This window comes from Ictalurus punctatus, chromosome 10 (assembly GCF_001660625.3).
Source record: "Ictalurus punctatus breed USDA103 chromosome 10, Coco_2.0, whole genome shotgun sequence".
Lineage (NCBI taxonomy): Eukaryota > Metazoa > Chordata > Actinopteri > Siluriformes > Ictaluridae > Ictalurus > Ictalurus punctatus.
Genome location: NC_030425.2, coordinates 11,877,409 through 11,903,587, shown reverse-complemented (window position 1 = coordinate 11,903,587; position 26,179 = coordinate 11,877,409). Strand labels below are relative to the sequence as shown.

The window sequence follows — 26,179 nt, the reverse complement described above, 5'->3', positions numbered from 1 at the left end:
AAGTGTTCACCTTATCGCCAGGACATCAAGTCCACATGCCACAGTCATCCATGACTGGGAGTCAAGGGAGCAAAACTGGTTGCGAGGAAAGGCATACACACACTCTCACCTCAATCACAGTGACACCAATAGTGAGCGTCTGTGAGCTCATATGTTGAAGAGGGCGGACAGCTCTTTCCTCAGAGTTTTTTTTTTTTTTAAACCTTACTCAGGCTCTAACACCTCTACTCTGTGTACTTTGCTCCTCTAGAACTCAATTATAAATCTTGCATGGTAGCACTACTTGTATTGTTCTCTGCTTGATATATCACTTTGCTCGCGTTTCCTCATTTGTACCTCGCTTTGGATAAAAGCGTCTGCTAAATGAATAAATGTAAATGTAATTGTATTGTGCTTCCCTGTGACACTGCATGAGCAGTAGTTGTGTAAAGATGCAGTTGGGTGGCTTCACAAGTCTCAGAGGAAGAACGTATTAGTTTTCACCCTCCGGTGGAGAGGGTAGCTGTCGTATGATGGGAGGAAGCTGGATGGTGGGGGCAATTGGTGATCAAATTGGGAAGAACATGGAGAAAAAGTATCCACAAGATCTACATCAGTCATCCCTATTCAGAAGGCAAGAAATATTACAAAAGCTTAACATAACCACTGCACAAACATGCTAAAGGCATAATTTGCCTCAAAATAATACATTTACACAATTTTCCTCTTCCAAATGTAGTCGATCATCCCAGACATGTCTGGTGTGTGATTTTGCTTCTGGACTGTAGTATCGCACTGGAGCGAAGTGAGCTAATGATGCTACAAGGTTAGCATTGTGCAAAGACTTACCATTTGATTCAGAAGGCGTTACGCAGTGATACCCACGTGGGGGGGTATTTGTGCTATGACTGATGTTAAGTTCTGTCCATTTTTATAGCCAACAGTGTGCAACATCAGTAACCACATACACAAGTCCGAGATACTGAACAACTTGATACGGTTTGAGACGAGTGTGTGAGGACGCGTGATGCTAAACTGGTAGTCTTGTTGTTCCAGTGGAAAAACGACAGAAGCAAACTGACATGGTATACTGGAGTAAAATTTCATCTTTGCCCAAACTGTTCCCTCAATTAACGCAGTAATTAAGCTAATTATCCACACGAGACACTGAGCAACAGCTTCTCCTACCAACCCAGTCTTTAGAGTACAGACACAGAAATTAAGTCACAACAAATAGAAGTCACGCAGTCAAACTCACCTGTTTATGCATCTCAATGTTCAGGCCATAGGACATTTCATAATACTGAAAGAAAAGAAAAGAAAAACTATTCAATTGATCATATTACACTTAACAGAAGTAAGATCTGACCTGACAGGAAACATGATAGACAGGCAAGTAGACACACCACTTTGTCCTGATTGGTTGATTACAGGTTGTCATTTTTTCTTCTCCTGTTTGTGGAGTTTTCTACTGAGCTGATATTTTATTGACAGCTGCCAGAATGGAAGAATGATTGAACCAAACTTTAAGTGGTGCAAACGGCTCTGACTGTGAATCAGGACAGGTGCGAACAGGAACGGGGGTGTGTGTGTGTGTGAGAGAAAGAGAGAGGAGATCAGATGTGTGCAGAATTAGCATCAGTTTGGTCAGGTGGCTATTACACACACACACACACACACACACACACACACACACACACACACACACACACACACACACACACACACACACACACACACACACACACACACACACACACACAGAGCTGGCATGGACCAGGAGGGAAGTGTGTTTGTATAAGACAGTGAAAGGGGAAAATGAGCTCAGGCAATAAAAGAAGCAGTGTGACAGCTGTCTGTCATACGCCCCTGCCTAGCCAAAATCCCACACTGTTGCTAGGCAACACCACGTCTCAAAATTATAAGCAAAAAAAAAAAAGTACAAGAGACACAGAGAGAGAGAGAGACAGAGAGAGAGAGAGAGAGAGAGAGAGAAATGGTGGAGTTTGCACACAGATCTGTGCTGGACTGGGTTTCCATGAACTGTGTGTTTACAAGTATTCTCAAACAGTCTGATGCAAAGTGCCAAGCTGTATATAGCTTTTGTGTGTGTGTATGTTTCTGGGCATGTATGTGCCTGGGCATCTATGGGCCTGTGTTTTGTTTTTTTTGTATGTGGTTTGAGAGTGTGTGTGTGTGTGTGTGTGTGTGTGTGTGTGTATGTATACAAACACACACACACACACACACACACACACACACACACACACACTATACACTCACCAGTCACTTTAATAGGAACACCTGTACATTTACAGTTATCCAATCAGCCAATCATGTGGCAGCATCACAATGCATCAAATCATCCAGATACAGGTCAAGAGCTTCAGTTAATGTTCACATCAAACATCAGAATGGGGAAAATGTGTGATCTCTCTGACTTTAACCGTGGCATTCTTGCTGGAGCCAGCTGTGCTGGTTTGAGTATTTCATAAACTGCTGATTTCCTCTGATTTTCACACACACAACAATCTGCAGAGTTTACACAGAATGCAGCTAAAAACATCCCGTGAGCAAAAAGTCTGCAGGCTGAAACACCTTGCTGATGAGAGAGATCAGAGGAGAAAGGCCAGACTGGTTTGAGCTGTTAGGAAGTCTATAGTAACTCAAATAATCACTCTTTACCACCGCGGTGAGCAGAAAAGCATCAAACACCGCACAACACATCAAACCTTCAGGTGGATGGGCTACAACAGCAGAAAACCACATCAGGTTCCACTCCTGTCAGTCAAGAATCTGAGCCTATCATTGTATGTCTGTGTTATCTTTGAGTGCCTGTGCCGTGTATGTTCATATACATGCGTATGCATTTTGTCTCTGAGTCTGTACATTATGGGTTAATTTTGTCTGTATTGTGTGTGTCTGTATTATGTGCGTGTGTGTGTGTCTCTCTCCCTCACCATCACATAGTGTCTCTGAATTTCCGTCTTCTCCGTGGCCAGTTTCTCACACTCGAGCTTTAGGCTGTAGATTAACAGAGAGATATGAGTCAGTACCACTTACATTCTCACAAGTTACAGGCTAAAGGTACATTCATTTTATAGCATTCTGTAGTACCATCACTCTCTCACACACACACATACTTTAAAGAGTAAGATCACAAGTGAAACACAAGTGAGAACCATCAACTGATTCCCTCTTTAACACGTTCGCATGTTCCTCCATATTCATGTTCTCAGTCTCTTATTTAGCTCTTATGTAATGTTCTAAAACTGCTGACACTCTAGACCAGGGGCGTCCAATCTTATCCGGAAAGGGCCGGTGTGTGTGCAGGTTTTCATTCCAACCAAGCAGAAGCCACACCCGAGTCTATTGAAAGCCAAGATCAACTGATTAAACAGGTGGAATCAGGTGTGGCTCCTGCTTGGTTGGAATGAAAACCTGCAATCACACCGGCCCTTTCCGGTTAAGACTGGACACCCCTGCTCTAGTATTTACTCAGAATGGTGCAATAAAGAAAAAACATTGAGCAAATGGCAATTCTGGAGACAGAAATGCCTTGTTGATGAGAGAAAATGACAGAAAGGCAACAGTAACTCAGATAACCACTATAGTGCGTGACCAGAAAAGAATCTCAGAATTCGCAACACGTCGAACCTAGAGGCGTTTGGGCTACAACAGCAAAAGACCAAATTGGTTTCCACTTCTGTCAGCCAAGAACAGAAAGCTGAGGCTGCAGTGGGTACAGGCTCACAGAAACTGGACGGTTGAAAACTGGAAGAAATGTAGTCTGGTCTGATGAATCTCAATTTCTGCTGAGGCACACTGATGTTAGGATCAGAATTTGGCCCAACAGCATGAATCCATGGACACAACCTGCCTTGTGTCAACAGTCCAGGCTGGTGGAGGTGGTGTAATGCTGTGGGGAATGTTTTCTTGGCACACTGTGGGCCTGTTAATACCAAGCAATCATCGCTTGAATGCCCCACATTCTATTTGAGTATTGTTGCTGACCATGTGCATCCCTTCATGGCCACAATGTACCATCTTCTGATGGTTTCTTCCAGCATGATGATGAGTTCAGTGTTCTTCAGTGTTCTCCCCAGTCACCGGATCTGAATCCAGTAGAACACCTTTGGGATGTGGTAGAACGGGAGATTCACAGCATGAAAGTGCACCTGAACAATCTGCAGGAATTGCATGATGTAATCAGATCAACATGGCCCAGAATCTCTAAGGAATATTTCCAACATCTTGTGGAATCCATACCATGAAGAATTGAAGCTGTTTTGAGAGCAAAACACAGGCCCGACCCAGTATTAGAATAGTCTTCCTAATAAAGTTCTCAGTGAATGTATTATTAGGGCTGCAACTAATGATTATTTTCGTAATCGATTAATCAGATGATTATTTTTTCGATTAATTATTTTTTAATTGATTAATTAGATTGATAAATTTCCCTCCATTTATTTAAAATAAACTACACTCCCAAATTAATAACATTTCACTGTACCTTGTGGTTTTCTGCTACTCACTGCCTTTAGGCATGTTGTTTATGGCATTGTGTTTACTTTGGTCATACCGTTTTAATTACACATTACACTTCTTACTGGCACTACACAGTTTATCCGCCGCGTCTGCGTTGCGAGTGAGGAGCCATGCGGCCTCGTTACCAATAGATCGCTTCTGTCATAATAAACCATAGAATTTACATTGCAAGCTTGCAAATACACCATATAAATGACAATAAACCTAAACCTTTTAAGCAACTCAAACCAGTTTCCCCAACCCCTTACAGACCGTGGAGCATTTGGAAATAAACAGAAGCCTGCATTTAATATAAAATGCTCCCTCCCACACACACACACACACACACACACACACACACACACATTTTTAGAGGGATTTTACAGCCTCAGGGCTTGGTGAAGGGCACCTCATAGCCCAGGCCGTGTGTGTGTGTGTGTGTGTGTGTGTGTGTGTGTACACGCTGTATAAGGTGCCCTTCATCAACAAGCCCCAAGGCTGTAAAAAACCCTAAAAACAAGCAAAGTCATTCTGTCAGTGTATGTGACGAGCTAGATGACCCCAAAACCTCAGTGCACAGCAATATCTACACCAGGTGACATCTCATCAATGTCCTCCAAGCCACAATCCCACACACACACACACACACCAGTATTTCAGTAGCTCACTGACTTGACTGAAAGCAGTAGATTTATGTGTGCCGAGTGCAAGGGCCTGGGAAAATTAGAATATGATTAATACTGCGACATTAGCACGCGGCAACAGGTAATAACGGCATATCTGCTCCCCTTCTGCAGGGGCGCGCAACTGACGATAATTGACTCATTTATCACCACCGGTGAGGAGGATGAGGAGGGTGAGGGGTTGCAGAAGGGAGGAGGGGGGGGATTAAATTCATTCCCCTGATAGATTTTATTACTGTGGAATTGCCTCGCTGCAGAAGTCACAGCTGTCGCAGGATTTCCGAGAACTGACAAATCTATTGGTGCGCATTTACACACGCCGGCTTCCGTTATTTATTCCGTCAGAGACTCCAGAAAGTCACAAAAACATCCCAGCTCTAGTCTATACGACCATGCAAGATCAATATTGTAATAACTTATCAGAAATTTTAATATTACATTTTTTTTAATTACATTTTTTTTTTTTTTTTTTTTTTTTTTTTAAATTAAAGTAACCACAAACTGCCTGGCACTAGCCACGCGGTGGTGTACTTAATTTCACAGTTGTTCATTTTTACAGGTTACATTTTTTCCTGTGTTTCAGTGATGCTTTTGTATGTATACAAAAGCATCAAACAGGTTTTGTTAAATTCCTAATGTGCATATACACACACGCACAGTTAGGGGTTGCTGATATTACATAACAATGTAATATTAATAGCATTGTGAATAATGACAGAACATCTACATATTACTATTAAGAGTTTAGCAGATCGTTGAAATCTTTTCTCAAGCCATTGTTAATTTTTTGTAATTTTTGGAATAAAAAAAAAAAAAATAATAATCATCAATGGACTTAACAGCTTTTTCCAAGGTGACGCTACCGCTTTGCTGATCACAGTACATCACAAACAGATCTTTAGGTACTGATATATATCTGGAATATTAATTTCACTGTTTTCAATCTGTTATAGGAGGGGGAGGGGCAGTTATATTGTTACGAGTTTATCAATGTGGCGAGATCGAGAAAGAAAAATAAAAACTGTTCATTCTTTCAGTGAAAGTGTGTCTTTAGTGCTATGAAATGTGATGTGTATAAAAAATTTTTTAATCATTTTGTTGCAAACACAATTCTAGTTCAAATCAAACGGAGGGGGAAAAAAAAAGTTTTGGTGATGGTAGTAATATGTAATTTATAAAACAACGGGGCGTGCTTTTAGAAGAAATTGATCCACAGTAGGATGGCGTGAATCTGGTACCACTCCGAAGTGCTTTATTCCTCTTATAACACAGCAATTTCCCAATGATTAGAAATATTCATTTATTAATAAACATGTCTATAAAACAGTCGTTCCCTCAACAACCCATCTTTTTTCTTAATGATAAATGTTGAAATGAACATCTACGTACAGAAAGCTTTACCAAATAAACAATTATCTGCGTTTCCTTGTTATTTTTAGGCTTAATGAGTTCTTAGTATAGAAGAGAACAACAACAAAAACGTCTATGCTTTTGACTGTTTTGTTTGTGTTCATGTATGTAACCTACACATCCTGTATCATGGACTATATTCACCCCTATGCCAGACTTCCAGAGGACACTAAAGTGCTTTTATCAGCAGTGTCAAGTGTCTTACACAGGGTGCGCTACCAGTATACGCCCAATGCTGGTGCAGGTGGGTTAATGTGAAATGAAAAAGGTCAAATGTGCTATAGGATAGATGCAGCAGCACAACCAGCACTCCTAGATGATAATCTGAAACCAGACGGACAAACGGAGACTGATGAGCGTTGGCACTGTGAGTCATAACGAGCCCTGGGGGGGAGAAACACTCCTGCATTCTTGCACGGCTCGGCCGCGTCACATTACATTGGTGCATTTGTCACTGTGGGCTTGAAGAAGAAGAAAAAAAAAAAAAAAAAAAAATGTGCGCTTCCACGTCCATGTGATTATGTGACTAGGAGAGCGTGAAAAGGGGAAGGGGGGGGGAGTGGGGGGGATAGAGAAAGAGAGAGAAAGAGAGAGAGAGAGAGAGAGAAAGACAGAGAGAGAGAGAGAGAGAGAGACACAGACACACACACATTTCAAGAAGAAATGATTGCATAAAATAATTAGCCTGGAGGCTCAGCAGAGAGAGTCCATGCGAGCAAGCGAGCAAGTGAGCGAGAGAGAGAAAGAAACACCATTTCCAATCTCTCCCTCACACTGACAGCAGATAAGCTGATCACTGGAACAAATCTGTGAGCTGCCAGCACCACGACAGCTCTGTCAGCAGAGCACAGTTATCCAACACACACACACACACACACACACACACACACACACACACACACACAGTAAAATAAAGGGGGGCGGGGGGGCGATCATTAACAACACCTGAATTAAACCATTTAAGGAAACTATGGAGCAATGCCAAGTCATCATTTCACTGAATGCAAATAGTCAATTAGTCAGGCAATTCTGTTAATCTGTTACCCAACACGATTTTTATTTACACTTCTGACAGTGGACTATTATTCAAACATTCAGTTTGTAGTCTTTGTTAACACCAACTTACACACAGATTTCTGACTATTTAGAGCTGCAACTTCATAAAACTTTTTTTTTTTTTTATGCTGTCCCCAGCTCTTCAAAGTCATACAGTTAGAACCATACACCTGGCAACAGCCTTTTCAGTTCTGAAGCCATACAGCTGGCCCAATCACCTTCAGCTCCCTGGAGGCATAAGCCTCTGGTATACTTAAAATATTTTTTTTTTATTTTTTATTTTTTTTTTTATTTATTTATTTTTTTTAAACGCATATGCGCACCATATGCATAGCCTATACTCCATTTGACATGTACGTGTACGCAGGCAGTCGACGCATGAGCATTACGACAACTTGCACTACCCCTCCTGGCCTACAGGAGTCAGTACAGAGCAGTAAAGCAGGTCTTCTGGTGTGAAGGACAACAATGAAAAGAGTCACAACACCACGAAGAACAATGCTTGGGCAATCTCTCGCCAAGATAAGCACCCATATACAAATCCTTATACTCTAAGGCTAGGATTATACAATTGCGGGCACTTTCGATCCTGCACTCCTTTCCGTCTCTTCCATTTTTTCTTCGACTACCTTGAGAATCAGCGGCCCTGGGTCACTGCTGCCACCTTGTGGCTACATAGTGCAAAAGAATTAAATGTGCATCTGTGACCTGCCACACGGCTAGAAAAATCGGGCGGTGCGCATACAGTACGCGTGTACTCTGCTGATGATGAAATTTGCATCACGCATACTGTGCGCTGTTCCTAGCGTATGCGTAAAAAGTGAAACATACTTTCTGCTATACTGACCGTATCGCTTTCCCTACCCCTTCAGTCTTCTGGGGTCACATGCTGCAGACACCATTATTATTACCCTTACTAGCATTTATCTGTTTTACACAAGTGAGCAGTTGAAGGTTAAAAGGCCTTGCTTGGGGGGGATTTGAACTCATGACCTTCTGATCAGTAGTCCAACGTCTTAACCACTGAGCTACCAACACCCAATTAAAGGACGGTTTCCTCAACCCGAGATCACATGATATCAGATCAACATGTAAACACAAGTAGCAGCACTTCTTCACTTTTAGATGCACTATACTGTACGTACTAGCTTTAGGTGATTGCTTCAGATCATTAACCATACTGACATATTAGCTTGTTAAAGCTACAAACCTGACTCTACAATTCCAGTTTGAACAGGAAATGCACAACTCATATCACTAATGTTAGCTGGCTAGAGGAAGATGAAAATGGAGGCGTCCATGTTTGCTTCACACTTTGTAGATCGAACGCACAGATACTGAAAATGACGTAATTCTGGAGTTCAGACGTTCCATTTCGGATTTAAGCCAAACGACAACAAGCAGCACAGCTAGCCCCGCCCCCTTCATCTCTCCAGAGCTATACAACTGGCCCCGCCCCCTTCAGATGGATTTATGTTCCTTAAAATATTAAAATTATGAAACCGCTCAGTCAAGATCTCAAAGATGTTCTGTGTTTTGAGAGCATGACCAGATTTTTCCTGACAGATATTAAAAATTGTTCGCTCAGTATGGGAGATTTTGATTATCAGTGAAACGATCAGTGAAATCAAGAGAGAAAAAAAAATTTGAGCCAACTCGCTGATGCTAATAACACAAACTTCTTCGTGAAGCCACACACTCAGAATACATGGGTACAAATTAAATTTATTACTATTATTATTATTTTTAAAGTGCCTATTGTCTTCAGTCAGAAGTTTCACCATTGGACAGTAAAACAGTAAAATCTCTCTCAGCTGAAACGGATCCAAGCAATTTCTAAAACTTCTTACAGATTTCAGGGTGGCGTCTGTAACGGAATGCCTTCTCCGGACATTTTAAAACTAAATCCCACATCTAGACATCAATAAATGAACAGTTTCATGTTTTGTCTCGCACAGAGATATGATCACATTATTGCTGCATGGAGTCATTTACAAAAACACTACTGCATCATAGGTGAATATGAAATGTAAGGCTTTTTATGTAAGGCACCTGTTATTATTATGGCCAACACAATCAGCCTGGGGGATCGCTCCTTTGGGGGTTTTTTTTCTTCCAACAACGTAGGTGATGAAAACTACAGCAACACTCAAAGCTGGTAATTGCTGGAGAGCTTAAAAAGCTGGTGTGGATTTAAGTGCTGGTTAAAATTGAAGCTTTTCCCATGAGACATGCGTAATTCAGACGAGTAAACGAAAACAAACAAACGCTTTCAATGAACTGCACTTTTCAAAACCAAGTTACGCCCATGTGCATAAGGAAATTCCCACATCAGACCACATCTAAAAACTGAGATCAGTGGAAATGCAGACGACTTTTTAAAAAAACGTCCACTACCTGAGCCCACATACAGCCGTCAGTTTCGCTTATTTATTTATAAAAGCACATTTAAAAACAACAGACGTTGAAACCAGTGCTGTACAAGTGTCGTATCGGGGGGGGGGGGGGGGGGGGGGGAACAAGAATTTCTGATTATGGATCCATGATTCACAAAATGACGATTTCATCATGACATTTACACACAATCATGTTTCACAGGAAAATAACTCCATATAAAACCGTACGAGTGATCAGACTAATCAGAAGCTTCATTTTAACCGTATCCTTCCTGCCACGCTGTGACCTAGCGCAAAAACGCTAACAGCCTCATTAGACTTTACACCCTCTCTCAGGACAATTATTCCTCTCTCTCTCACACACACACACACACACACACAGCTCCACCCATACCTATCTTGAGGCCAAGAACACAACCCCCCAAAACAAGTCTGACAACACACCAGTGTATATCTGTCAATAATGCACACACACACACACACACAGCTGACTCAACACTCTCCAGCCAATTAAAGGACATTTACACAAAACCACCGCTAGCATGTTCAAAACACACACACACACACACTCCCTGGGGAGTGACTGGCCCACACAGACGCGCTCCATGTGCTGCACAAACCTCAACCACAAACCAAACCCTAAAGACGTATACATGCTGCACATACATAATCTGTGCCAGAGCCTATGAGAGCACGTGGCCAGGACGTCCTGTTGCGTGTCGAGTCTGGAGTCTTTTGCAAGCCAAAAATGCAACATACTGGAATGATTTGATAGCTAGTGTGTGTGTGTGTGTGTGTGTGTGTGTGTGTGAGAGAGAGAGAGAAAGAGAGAGAGAAAGAGAGAGAGAGAATTAAGGGATGGTGCAAATGAGGATCATTACAATAATGAGAGCCTCCTGTCTGCAGTCTGTCCCTCCCTGCTGATTAAAAGGCTTCATACAAACACGCAAAAAAACAAAACAAAACAAAAAAAAACACGTGCACAGAGACGCGTGTGACATCACTCAGCCGTGTTTGGGTTTCAGAATCGGAGCTCACGTTAGACCTCTGCGGGTCTAACAGAAGGCGTGTTCCCAGCCCGAGGTTACAGAACCTCCTGAGGAACTAATGGGTTCAGGAACAATTCTCAACGAGAAGTTTCTGTTTCAATAGGAATCATGACCATTATATAAAAGAGGAAATGATGCGAGCTGTGACACACACACACACACACACCCCTGCTCTCAGTTCAGCTCATCTGTCTTTTTCCTGTCCTCTAATCCAGCAATCAACCTCAAACAACAGACCTAAAATTAAAGTCTGATCCATGCTATGTATAGCTAAGCTGTAGGTGCCTGTGTGGGACATGTTTTACCTAGAACACGATGAACACCCCAGGGGGCATTGATTACAAGATAGTTAGAGCGAGCTGGCACTGGAGCAGGAACAGAATGAAAAGTGAAATGCAGGCCGACAGTAATCTGGTACTCTGACCTAAAGGGGATTTTGGGAACTGTGCCACGATGTCTTGCACGCAACCGTTGAAGATGCCTTGCAGAGAAACGGCGAGTTACCAACACACCCAATAAACGGAGCTGGATTAAGAACTACTAAAATGCATATGCGCACACACACATACATTTACGGCATTTGGCAGACACCCTTATCCAGAGCGACTTACATTAATACAACCGAGCGGTTGAAGGTTAAGGGCCTTGCTCAAGGGCCCAACAGTGGCAGCTTGGTGGTGCTGGGGTTTGAACTCATGACCTTCTGGTCAGAAGCTCAATGTCATATTATTTATATATATATATATATATATATATATATATATATATATATATATATATATATATATATATATATATTTTTTTTTTTTAAATACTACGTTTGCATTTTTAAAAATAACAAAAAAAAATATTTCACAGTATCCATGAAACATCAGAAATGTATGCGACCTAGCTGATCACGTTATCAATATTATCCTCATATTTCCCAAGCCTAGTTACAGTTTGGGAGGAAACATTTCTATAAAGTAATAAAACACAACAGGACCGATCAAGGAAAATAATTCCCTGCAAGCAGCAACGCGAACTTGGGAGTTTTCAAGCCCTTCAAATCTCTCATGTCTCTTTCTCAGTTTTTCTAGGATCATTTGTTGTGGTGGAACATTTGGTTTCGCTTCAACCAACTTCCAGAAGATATGAGAAACTCAGGAGGCTATTCACCTACTCCATAAAGATTGTTCTTACTTCTATTCATTTTCAGCTCTCTCTTGTAAAGGTTGTGCAAAAAAACAACAACTGACAAATAGAACTGCTCGCATGGCGAGAAATTAAAGACGTACGTTTTTAGTTGCTTCTAAAGCGATCAACATTTGTTAATAAATCGTTCTGACCATTTTATTAAGGAGTGTTTCACTCGGTGGAAACGAGCTGATCTTTTCCGAAGACAGACAGCAAGTGTGTATACGCACTCTAGCTGGTTGACGCATGGAGCGGACGTGAGGCCAGCGACACCAGCGGCAGTGGAAGATTTCCACAAACCCAGCAATCATCAGGATGGCTGGACAGCTATTTGGACAGAGAACATTTGGGTTTATTTGGTCTCAACACTGGCGAAAAAACAAGGCCTGACAATCAGGGTTTGGAGACGAGATGAATTCTCCTGTTCTGGCTTGCGGACATGAAGCAGCGATCGAGTGAACGTATGCCAGGAGAGAGCTGGCACAGAGCTGGGAGGAGTTGACAGAGCGGGATGAGAGGGGACGCCAGCAATGTCCCAGAGATCTCAGCCAGTCATGCTGCCATGGTCACATTCCTGAGATTCAGAGTGCACATCAAAGATCAAACACTAAGCGACAGAATCAAAGCAGTGTGTGTGTGTGTGTGTGTGTGTGTGTGTGTGTGTGTGTGTGTGTATATGTCATCAGCATCCTCAAATATCTTCTAACTGAAGCAGCTCCTAACTTGAGTTCCACCACAATGCCATTTGCAACAATTATTCAGGCTTTCCAGTCTTGATGGAAATAATTATGTTTAATGCTTGATACTAAAAAAAAAAAAAAAGCCTTGAAATATCTCTATACCTTCACTGCTATGAAATTATATCACGATCTATACGATATGCAAATCGAAATCCCTCTCTATCCTGCCATCTCAAATAGATGCACACTTTAAGTACTTTAAATGAAGAATGTGTCTATAAGCAACACAAATGGTCAGACTGCGCGTCTCTTTACATCTCGCCCTAACCGACCTCACCGTCCTTCCACGGAACCGAGCGTCATCATCATTAACTTGCTCCAAACCATTATCTATGGGGTCTGGATGAAGCCCCAAATCGCCACACATTCTAATAAGCTAGTAGATGTAATGAAAAGTCAAGTGTTATGACTTGCGTCCTTCACCAATGTTCATGGGAGTCATACCTGTGGTACTGAGTCTGAAGGAACTGAAACTCCTCCTTAATCCGGTCCAGGGTCTCAGGATAAGTGAGTTTTAGTGACTGAGCCGATCCTGATGCTGCAGCCGCTGCCGCGGCTGCTGCCGAAGCCGAAGACCCGGGGGGTGGCTGGAGAGGTGCCTGTGAGGGAAAAAAAGAAATGGAAGCTGTTTAAGGGTGGCACTCAGATAAGAAGTATATATGTGTGAAATGATAATATCATGATAACTGGCATATGCCTACTATGAGGTCAGTTTTTGGTACATCTTTCTTATATACTTTTCTTTAGACCATGTTTCTAATATAAATATCTTTCCTCAAAAACAAAGTGAGGACCCTAGAAGGCAAGTGGAAAGGACACATGCATGTCTCAGTGCTCTCATACAGGTCTCTGTGCACACTGGGTACAACAGAATAATGTAGATCACATCCCCAGCACATTTAATTGTGTGCACATGTGAGAATACCATCGATAAATGAACTTTTTTGTTTAAACTGGACGTTTCTACCATCACTGTGGGTTGTTACCATGGTATCTCAGTGAACCGTTACCTTCCTACATCAGTGTTTTTTTTAATCAATTCAGACACATCGTAATATCCAATCAGCTTCTTGTTACTGTAGCATGTAAAGGAGGTAGTTGTTGTTATGAAAGGTGTAACAGTCGGTTGTTGTAGCAGCTGTTCATCTTTGCTAGACCACCAAGCAGGCTGCCAGGGAAGTGCCATTTTCTCTGCCACCACCTTACTTTCTTCCCAGCCATAAACTCTCGCATCTCACAATAAAATAAATAACGCCTCCTGCACTTGTGGTTGCTCAAATCTGAGAAGCCAGATAGTGCAAAATGGAGATGCATCAAAATCCCTCGTGGAGGAGAATAATGTCTGATGTTCCCCAAGTTGCTATGGTGATGTGAACAATTTCTCAAAATGTTCAAACTGAGGTCTATGGTCTACACACATAAGGCCATCTTAATCTTGCTCCTCCACATTCATCTTAATTAGGACATTGTTTATGGAAAGGTGCAAGCTCCGGAAAACCCACCCAAAAAACCATCCCTAGTGAAAAAATATTTTTATTTGTTTATCCATCAACGTTTTCTGATAGAAACAGCAAAAAAAAAAAAAACACCCTACGGCAGTCATATGCCCTCCATCTTATTATTATTATACTACATTTATGCATATTTCTCACTGTGAACACAAAATGATACATTTATTTGCATTCAGCTGGCTATAATAGCACATGGATGTGTGGCAGGTTTAGGGTCACTGCATGAACAAAGTAAAGCCTGTGTGCAGGTCCACCAAGCAGAAAAGGACAGAGTATCTGCATTAGTAACACGAGCTTTTGATGTGCTTGTTTCTATTCCACCTTGTGGACCTCGGGACGTCATGCTGTATGCTATCAAAAGCTGACTAATGCACATTACGTGAAAGCATCAGTGCAACGGCGCCTGTGTGTGCGCGCGCGTGTTTCTACACATATGCCCTGTGCACAATGGAAGGACGACACACATGAAAGACAAGCTAGCAAGAGCTGTAATGATTGGGGGAATTGGGGGTGGGGTGTTGGTGGGAGGGGTAGGAGGAGTGGTGGTGATCTGACACAGGAAGCATTGTTGGGTGACAAAACGTTAGAGACATGCAAGTGTATGAGCGTGCACTCGCACAGGCATGTACGCAGCTACAGAAGTGGAAAAGGAGGGGAAACAGGATTTGATGTGAATTAAGACTTTGGCTTCAAATTGGGCAAGGATTAGAATTGAGTGGAAGAAAAGGCACCCCATAAAGCAGATACTCCCACCAGGATGCCTGAGCCATTAGAAACCCAGGCTCAGGGTAATACAGACAGACAGGCAGACAAAAGCTCCACTGAAGTGCTGTAAGGTCTGTCCATCCATCGGTCTGTCTCTCACCACATCAGTCAGTGTCTACTAAACATGGCTGGTGAGTGTTTTCTTCACACTGGACTGCTTTTTACAAGAAAGAAATTGTAAGAACGACATAATTGACCGGGACAGCCCTAAGCGATTGATGCAATCGTCCTAAATGAACAGCAATACGCACGGACAGTTCTGCTTTGACAGCAATTACGTAATCGTAACTACTTACTGTTGTAACCTAGTAGAAATAAACTCATCAGCTACTTCATTACAAAACACCTGGACATTCATGCAGACAATCATGTGGCAGCTGCACAATGCATTAAATCATGCAGATACAGGTCAAGCGCTTCAGATAAAGTTCACATCAAACATCAGAATCACAAAAATATCATCTCTGTGACATTGGCCATGGCATGGTTGTTGGATGGTTTGAGTATTTCAGAACTCGCCGATGTCCTGGGATTTGGACACGCAATACACTCTGGAGTTTACACACAATGACACGAAACACAAAAAACATCCAGTGAGCACAAACAGGAAATCCCCCAAACTATGCCTCTGGTGTACACGTGATTACCACAGGCAATCATTTTTCTATGTACTGACAAAAGAACGCAAAATCCCTTTAATCAAAATTCAATATTTACACACTTTCAAATATTACACACTTATTTCAACACTTTCATGAACTGTTCAGTGAGAAGTTGTTCTGTGTTAGGTATGTGATTAGGCATTACCAACAGTCTAAAACACGTGGTACCTCAAAGTAAACACGGAAATTTCCAGGAAACTGTGCATGGATAATGATAAAGCCGTAAGAACAGGAGGAAAACTGCATTAATCACAATAACATTTTTTATGGACATAATTTAACAAGTGCCCTCATTATTCTAATGATGCATGTATGCACGTATGAACAGTCGTGTGAGAAAATAAGTACACCAGGCCTTCTGGAATAATGTGCTCTGGACAGACGAATCAAAGTTAGTGTTGTTTGGCCACAATAACAACAGACATGTCTGGTGCAGACCAAAGACAGCTTTTCAGGAGAAACACCTCATACCAACTGTGAAGCACAGTGATGGAAATGTTATGGTTTGGGGTTGCTTCACTGCCTCAGGGACTGGACAGCTTGATTCATCTATGAATTCTGCATCATATCAAAGAATGCTTGAAGAGCTCTCCAAAAGTTGAACCTGAACCGAAAGTGGATCCACAGGATAATGATCTTAAAACACACTAGCGAATCCATCAAGGAATGACTCAAAAAGAAGAAATGGACGGTTATGGAACGGCCTAGTCAAAGCCCGGATTTGAAGTGGGCAGTACATGCAAGGAAACCCATGTATTGATATTTCTGTTGAATAAATGATTGATAAAGGCTAATTTTCCTTGTGGTTTTGATCAAATACATCAACTTTATTAATAGGCACTGTTTCAAACATGATCAAATGTTTGCTTGTCCAAATGTGTCAAAAAAGCCAACAATTTCCATGGGGTGTACTTACTTTTTCACATAACTGTTTCCCTCACTTTTTTTTTCAAGCATATCTTACTAACACAATATCTTCACTTCAGGTAATTGTAAAAACTACTGGAAAAAAATCTATTCAGGTTTTTTATGCATCAATGCAAAATCTGCATAACAACAACAGGTGAACAAAAATCCAACCATAGGTGTATATGTAACACACTGTCAGGGAAGTGTGAGATTTGCACTGAGCAGATAGTTGAGGTGTTGGGGTTGTCAGAGTGGAAAGTTTTTTTTTTTTTTGCACGATGGTGGCTGAAGGAAAGGGGGCAGGGGTTGCTGGAGCTCACGAGAGGGCTGATGCATTGTTCAGGCCCATAACGAGCTTCTCTCTCCAACCCTGCAATTCAATCTGCCATCCAGATGCCTGGACTCAAACAGCTCAGGCCTAGCGGGGAGCGCACACACACACACACACACACACACACACCAATTACTCCTCCCATACTAAAGAAAGAATCTGAAAAACAACAAGAGGAAGGCTATTTGATGGCAAGAGCTGGTCACAGAGGGTGGGAGGGAGGGATTGAGGGAAGGAAAGAGACAGGAAGGGTGGGAGGATGACATTTGGCACTGTTCCCTTCTTCCTCTTTATCTTCCTATCCCCCTTTTCTGATATTCACCTCCTATTGTGTTCCACAGGTGCAAGACGACTTCTGGAAAAGGACTGTAGGTCTTTCAGTAAATGGCTGCAGAATGAAGCGTCCATTTAAATAGCATCATATAGACGAGCACCACTGCAGCACTGATGAGCATCACTGCTATACAATCAATCCTTCTGGCTCCAATTCTATTTCTGTTCAGACAGAATTGGGTGCCATTTTGTATCAATGCTTCTTGCACAGAGCACCACGAACCTGAATGGCTAAAAAGGAAATTCTGTAAAAGTATCCAAACAACCGTTTAAAAGGCTTCATGGTGAGTCTGTGAGCCTGGATCCAATTAATCTAATCACAGATTGGAATGAGACAGCTGGCACCATCTTTGGTTTCATCAAGTCAGATTACATGTTTAAGAGAACCTTCCAGAAGAACCAGTTCAAGTAATCTATATGGAGTCAAGGCTGAGATGATCTCAAATCACCTGAGCCCATTAAACTTCCACGCTTGAAGAAATTTCCACAGAAAAACATTGATCCCAACCAGTTCGAATGTGTTTAGCTAGCTAGCTAAGAAATCTTCTGATTGGTTTCCTGTTCAGTGTGAAGGTTTGGATCCATTTATTTTCATTTCTGTTCTGAAAACCACCATGCTCAATCACATGGTACAGCCGATACCTCTTCAGAATCAAGTCTCCTTGCGCCAATCAAGCCTCCTTGCTTGTAGTGTGGGACACTGGGTAAGTGTGAGGAACTCCACAAAGCCATTCTGGAACATTAATGACTTACAAATGTGCCAAATCCAACATCATAAGCCTTTAAACGTTTTTAAATGCTTTAAACTCCATAATTTGGGCTTGGAAAAACAATTGGAGAAACAATTAAAATGGTATACTATAGCTAGAGCATGGCTGTTAAAAGCAAAAATACTTCATCTACCACTTTACAAAGTTAACAAAAAGCAGAAAGTGCACACATACATCTTACAGTTCACACTGTGGCTCCCATACCCATATATATTTATACACACAAATATAAATATATATATATATATATATATATATATATATATATATATATATATATATATATATATATATATATATATATATATATAAAAATAAAATCATGCACACACACACACCCGAGACTGTTCCTATCCCACAGTGGCTCAAACCACAGGTATTTTTATTCTGTTAGACATCTGAAGTGACGTGAAGTCTTGGGGGCTCGGTCATGGGCCACACTGACCAAAATCAGTCAGCATGCTGGTTCCACTACCATTTTGATAAGTTAGTTTGTTTTACACACACTAATTACTGAAAATGACTGGTCCCTCGATTACGAAGAAGCAGCTTTAAAAGAAATCACAACTTTAAGTCACCTCTAATGTACGAACATAAATTATACACATGGTCAAAATTACATGTGAAGGCAAAATTTTAGAGTTTAGTGGCGTGTGTTCTAGCAAAAAATACACAAGTTGGCATTGTCCCATCCCCCCCCCCCCCCCCCCAACCACAATTGAGATACAATATGTCAAATTTTCACCAACTGACAGAATGGGGGGGGGGGGGGGGTGATGCAGGAGCTTAAATGCAAAAAACTTTTATTTGGAGCAACAGACATCATTGACTGGTTGTGCTCCCATAATCACCTTTACCAAGGTATATCAAGGAGTGAACTGATTATAATTAAAATTATCATTATTTTTTAATCACACTTTCTTGCAAAAAAAAAAAATAAATTAAAAAATAAAAAAAAAACCCTTCAGTGGTAACTAGAGATGTCACTAAACCGGATATCCAGAATCGGTATGGTACCAAACAAGTTCAACCTGATTCTTTAACAAATCTATCCTGAAACATTAGAGAATTGCTTGTAATTCAATAACGGTAAGCAGTTTCAGCTAGGTCACATGATAAACAACTAGACCCGCATGGCTTAATATTAGCAACAGCAACAACAAGCAGCAGCGAGCTATTCAGCAAAGTGTGGGATTTGCCATCATGTCAGCTGTGTGGAAATACTTCACAACCTCTCTCTTTATAATAAATAAAGAAAATTAAAAAAAAATAATAAAATAAATTTTTTAAAAAAACATTTTCTTTGGAACAGATTGGTTATATTTAATAATTATATTTGCACTGTGAGGGACTTGTGTGTAAAAGTTAAACTGACCCAAAAAAGCCATGGTTTTGTGCAAGTCATGTTTTAGCTTTATATTTTAACAAAGTGCTTTATATCTCACACACACACACACACACACACACACACACACACACACACACACACACAGAGAGAGGATGGTTCTCGCTATCAGATGATACCTAAGGTATCACTAAAAGGGAAAAAAAATAGCATCATGCCATCTCTAGTTGAAACATCCCGCTAAACACAAACGTGACCCCCACTGAGAGAGATGCAGCATCCGAACAGCCACCTTCTTGTACCACTGATCCTCCCTTATCCAGAAGGTGCAAAACTCAAACGCTGTTCAAACCATAAATCCATAGAAACACACGACACCATGTCCCTACATAAGTCATTTGAAGTTCAAACATCCATAAATCATTCAAATACAGTGTCAACAACTGACAGTTATTTGCATATTAAAGCACCACCCCAGGAATCTGACCCAAGCAGGGCCATTGATCGCTGGCTCCAGCAGCTCAAAGCTCCTAGGAATGTCCTCGTAATCGCTCACTTAGACAGAAGGGGGGAATGGGATAGTGGGGGGAGGAGGACCAGGCACCTGTTTCATTAGTGCCACATCTTTTCTCTCCTGTCTCCACAAGCTCGTTATGCAAATTTCCACTGCTGTCAGGATACATTAGCAATGCCGGCCAGCCAGGTTGTCAGCTGTGTTAATTGCTCTAGGTGGCTTCCTTTATTCTCGAAAGTATTTGTGTCCTCCATTCAAGAGAATTTATCAAGCCATGCCTTCTGGCAGAACTTGCTCATATACTAGGATACAGTGCTCAAGAATACACAGCAAATTCTATGGAGAATGCATGATGAGTAGCCATGAGTCAGATGCGCAAAGACACTCCTGTGAGCTGAGGATTAGGAGCATTCAGAGATGTGGAAAATGTCAAGCAAGACTGGAACAATACTGGAGACACTCCCAATTCCTCTCATACTTAACTGGAATTAGTGGAATTTATTCTCGAGCTCAAATCTACACTGTTTTTATGGGGGGGGTTTTTACACTACAGTGGACACAGACCACTGGTTAACACAAAGAGCAATGTGCAATCATAAGGGCTTACAGAAGTTGCTCACTTCCTCCAGCTACCAACTGGTTTCCCTCATAGCTCATACATAACTTTGATAAACAGAAATGGTTTATAGCTCACTAGTCTTCCCCTCTCCTGCAGAGGATAATCATAATCAGTTACATCTGACCTGGCAAAACAAGACCTTTGATAGGTTCTACAAATCCGTAACACGCATTTGTTTACAGTTTAAAACTGCGGTTTCCTGAAGTCAAGGTGGAGGTAAATGTCATATGTAAATACACATTAATGTCTTTGTCATTGACAGGTTTGACTGTGAGTGTAAACTTTCAGGGGGAAAAAAACCCAATCACCATCTTCCATAATTAAATAGAAATGCTTAATCTCGTCATAGTCTGTAGCAGTTTATTAAGTAAATTCATATTAATGAAATAAAGTTGTGAATTAATAAAAATATCAAATAGCTAACTAATACAGCTATGAAAACATCACCGGATTTCATTTCTCGCAGATTGCACATTAATGCATATTTGTACCGATCGTTTCATGGTTCTCCCTTTTCCTAGTTTATTGTTATACCGCAGCTCTGTTAGATTCTTACATTTGAATCGCTGTCATTCAGATCACAGGTTTATTTTAAATGCGCTCGTTCTAATTAGGTTCTTGTTTCTACAGCAAATGCTCCACATATCTAAAGCCGAATAAAAAACTGAGGCTTGGAGATGTTTATGTAACAGTTACAGAAGGAGTCTCCAGTGTCAGCACTTTGTAGAAGTCAGAGGCAAAGCTGTAAATTTAACTCTTCAGGACAGAAGACTTTATGGTTTGACGGTAATATGACAAGCTTAATTTTTCTCGTCTCGTTACCTTCAAGACAGAGAAAATGGGGAGGGAAAAAAGTCCTAATGGGATCTAAAATGTTTTGTTGATGTTCCAGAACATTAAACATAACTGTAAATGGACAAACAGTGAAATGAGCGCTTTAATAAATAAAAATTGTAACTGTTGGCAAACTGCTGCATTATAAAAGGAATAAAACACGTTGGATGTGCTGTCTGTTAGAAAAGCGACTGTTTTTTGCCTACAACAGCACACACCATTGTGTTTTACTCCTTACATAGAATTGTGCGCGTGTATATTTTGTATATAAAGATATTAATAATGACCAATACTACAATTTTTGAAATACATCATCATCTTTAAAGCACTTGTTTACATCTATGTGAATGTATTCAATCATAGGAAATAGTGCAAAAGGGGAGTTTTTTTGTCATATTGCTCATCTCCTACCTCATGGGCTAAATAACTAATAAGAGATTAATGAAAACAAATACTATAACAGTATTTGTTTCATACTGTACATACAAAGCAGATAAACAATATGTTTTGCCATGACACACATGTTATGGATGTCAAATAGATGCTATTTACGAAGGATGGAAAGAGGAATACGCTGAATTACTAGTACTGTGCAGCAGAACGAGGCTCGGTTGTTCATTCCTTTCTAAACATAATGGCTAAGTGGTGTCTGGATGGAGGCCACAGCCCATCCTTTTCACTCTGTAGTGTGGATGTTCAGTCTACTGCAAGGTAGGATTCCAACAAAACCATACATCTGACCACTTCAATCAAAGCTCAGAGATGGAAAAGCCACCCAAGTTCCATCCCTTATGAAATGAGTGCTGGGGAATTTGTGGGGTCGGTGGTTAACAGGAATGGGATTGGGGGGTGGAGGTAGTGGGAAGTGGGGGAGGTTAGCTATACTGAAATCTCAAGGAGGCTCCTAACACCAAGTGCATGTTTTAACTGTTTTGAAAGCAAAATCGAAACATACTGCAGGAACAATGCTATTGTAACTCATCTTCAAGTAAAAAAAGTTTAAAAAAAAAAAAAAAGTGTTAATAATATATAGCTTTTGTTTTGAGTTTAAAGTGCTCAACGTTTCATAACAAAAGAAATAAATGGACACATACATCAGTGTGAACATATGGCTGGTTGATAGTGAATCTTATATTCAGCTTAAATGCTGTGAGAAAGCTTAAAGGAAGTCCAGAATGGTTCTGAGGAGAAACACTGTTTAGGGTTCAACACAGAACCTTAGGACCACAGCCCAAATGGCAATGGCAGCTTCTATTAAACAAGCCCAAGGCCTCGTTGGGTTTACACCTTTGACCTATGAGCTAGTTTATAGGAACTGAAGCAGTATTTACATCATCGGCATCGAATAACAGCTTGGACTTGTTGTGTAAAAACATCCCATTTTAGTTTATTTAGTCAAAGTGGTGTAACTCACCGGTGGTCGGTTCTGTGGAAACATGGTGTGGTGGTGTTTTGCGGTGTTCTTCCAGTGTTTTGTTGCAGACGAAAGACAAAAAGAGACAGAGAGAGAGAGACTTTGAGGGTATCTCAGAGCTCAGAAGTGCATTTGGCCTCGTTTCAGTGTTGGACTAAAGCTGGGCTCATTTCCTCACTCCAACTCTCTTTGTTTTGTTTATCGCCGAGCAGAACTGTGTAGCGCCGAGCAGCAGCACCGTGTAGCAGCACCGAGCAGCAGCGCCGCTAATCAAGATGCGCCCCAGTCTCGGCTCCTCTCGTCCTTCGAGTTAAAGAAAAGAGAGAGAGAGAGAGCACACACTTCTGTTTTCAGATGCTCTCCTCTCCACCCTGATATGCGCTCTGGTGCTCAAAGGAGTCGAAGAATGAGAAGTGAAGATAAGAAGTAAAGCCCGCTCGCTAGCCGCGGTGCCGCCGAGGAGAAGCCGAGTCTGAAACCCAGAGCAGCCGCAGCCTCTTTTGTCTCGCCCGCTGTCCCGCTCCTTCCCTCCTTCTCTCTCTCGCTTCTCTTTCCTTCCTTTGCTGAACCTCTGCCGCCTTTTCAATGGGACATTTGAGACTTCTTTTCTTGTGGGAAACACGCAAATCCCTCCCGCGGCGTGCAACTGAGGATGGGGAGGGGGCGCTATCTAACCTAAATGATCTCTCTCTCTCTCTCTCTCTCTCTCTCTCTCTCACACGCACTCACACACACACACACTAGGAGTTGTGTATAAAAAATTAAAGCGCACCAGATGAAAACAAGGCCGTATGATATTCAATATTTATCATTCAACTGCACTTTCACAGCAGTTAAACAAGTAAAAAAAAAAAAAAAAAAAAGCCAAACTCTCATGTAAAGATATTCCTGACTACTCGAAATGAAAACGCCCGGTTGTTGTTGATGTTGTTATTGTTGTTTGTAGTTGTAGTTTTTGCGAGACCAAAAACCTCGTGTTTTCGATCAGTTACACGCTTTAAAACGGTCTGCGCAGGTTACACGTCCCTATTTGCATTTCCCAAATTAATATATACACAACATGTACCATTTCAATACAAATTTCAGCAGCAGTGGAATTGTTCCCTGATTGAATGAAATCTCCACGTGGGGTTTGACCCAGCCACAATCAATGTTAGAGGGTTTAGCCAATCGGAGCGCAGGAGACCCACGTGGGCTGACTGAAGTGCGATTTGATTGGATGGCGTCATTACTACGGTCGAGAGAAACGTCAATCAGAAGCACAAACGACCAACAGTTAACTCTTTCGTTGCACTGTTTTGGGTTGCTTTTGTGCAATAAAAGTAGGTTAGGGTTTTTTATTTTTTATAATTGTTTTATTGTTGTTGTTTTTTTTTGCCTAGTGTCGTTGAGAGTCTTGTGTTTTATGCACAAAAGCATTTTGGCAATTACAAACCATATCAAAAGTCAAAAATACAGATGAGTGTGATGTCCAGCATGATTCTTGTTGCCTGCATGATTATCATATATCAGTGTCGCATTAATGTACATGCTATATATATAATTTTCTAGAAGATAGAAGTGTTATAATATCATCTTGAATATGATGACCTTGAAAAATCCCTGAGTTCCCCAGCTCTAAAATTCATAGCCTAGTCCGCCTCTTTTGATGAAGAACATCATCTGCCTATTTTCAAGCGTCGTTGGGCGAAACTGTCTGTACCTTCATGGTCTAGATAAAAATGTCCTGCCAGTGTTTATTGGTATGCCAAGGGCAGAAGCCCTTTAGCTCAGTCCATAATTGGAGATGTTGAGGGGGGGAGAGAAAAAAGTCATTTTCTCAGTGTAGAAAGAAATCACAACCCATCCCAAGGTGCTGCAGAGAAATAAGAAAGAGGGGAGAGCAGTGTGAAGGAAGAAGCAGAAAGAACAGATCTGGTTAAAAGAGAGATGGAAATGGCTAGGCTACGGAAAGAGGAGGAGCTGGGAATTATTGCCATTTTTCCCCCTATGAATTTTAATGCTAAGAGCTTGTCTTTCCTTCCAGCTTCTATTAGAAATAGTTGTAAGCAAGGCAGTGGATTACAGAGCCATGCTGCAGTGTGTTTCCTGTTTCGAGGTGGTGGTGGTGGTGATGGTCTGTTGGGCTGCAGGATGTGTGTTTGAATGTGTGCTGATTATTAAACATGATAAGCAACCGCCTATTTTTAGGCAGAATAAACATGAATAAACGCTGTAGAATGTCAACATTTCAAAGCATCACATTGAGGTAACTAAGATTCGATTTTTTTGTCATCAAGATAAACATCTCAAGATAAACAGATAAAGCCCAAGATAAACAAGGATGATAATTCCATTGATTCCTATATTCATTTTGGATTTGGCATCCTAGCAGAGGCACAACTGTGCAATGAAAATGAGTCACAAACCTACAATGCAACTGATATCACAACAGGAGCGTAAAGCTATTTTTAAATCCAGATCATAGCAAAAGATGCCAAGTCTTCACTGGAGTGGATGATATATTCTCACTCTTTCTCTTTCTTTCTCTGTGTCTTTCTCCACTGACACACACACACACACACGCACACATACATTTTACAGACGAGTCTCATGTCAGCACAGAGACAGTGGGCTGATTTATTGGATTCTTCTCCCCTGAGATCCCCAACCCCCCACACACTCCCTCATCCATCCACCCCTCCTCCTCTCTCTGCTTTTCCCCAGGGAGAGAGGGGTAATGACCCACATCAGAGTGGCTACATGCACACACACACACAGACACACACACACACCCACACACAAAGACACACGCACACACACACACACACACACACACACACATACACATACACACACACACACACATACACAAATACAAACACATTTGCACCAGCGGGCATGTGTAACTGGAAACACAGGAGTTCCACTTCACCATCCTTCCGCTTCGTACTCACAATCAAGTCCTCTTACTTTATACACATGTAAACAAAACAAAACAAAAGTGTTTTTTTTTTTTTAAATCTTATTTTTTTAAGAGCACTGTGTTCTTTTTCTTTCTTTCTTTCTTTCTTTCTTTTTTCTATCTAATGCAGTATCATACAATCATACAATACATCATATAGTTATATCAAGGTGATACAGTGCATTCAGAAAATGACCATGTGCCTCTTTGAC

At 41.2% G+C, this 26,179-nt stretch overlaps 1 protein-coding gene across 3 annotated transcripts in view; it reads right to left on the bottom strand.

Annotated features, from left to right (window-relative positions):
* tle2a (TLE family member 2, transcriptional corepressor a) overlaps window positions 1-24,149 on the bottom strand; it is a 41,193-nt gene extending 17,044 nt beyond the window's left edge. For all 3 annotated transcript variants that reach the window (XM_053683258.1, XM_053683259.1, XM_053683260.1), the window contains exons 1-4: window positions 23,024-24,149; window positions 13,461-13,615; window positions 2,940-3,003; window positions 1,238-1,282 (exon numbers count right to left, since the gene is read on the bottom strand). In XM_053683258.1, the coding sequence (XP_053539233.1) occupies window positions 1,238-1,282; window positions 2,940-3,003; window positions 13,461-13,615; window positions 23,024-23,047 (288 nt within the window). In that variant the 5' untranslated portion in view covers window positions 23,048-24,149. The remainder of the gene's footprint in view (window positions 1-1,237; window positions 1,283-2,939; window positions 3,004-13,460; window positions 13,616-23,023) is intronic.
* Between the last annotated feature and the right edge of the window lie 2,030 nt (window positions 24,150-26,179).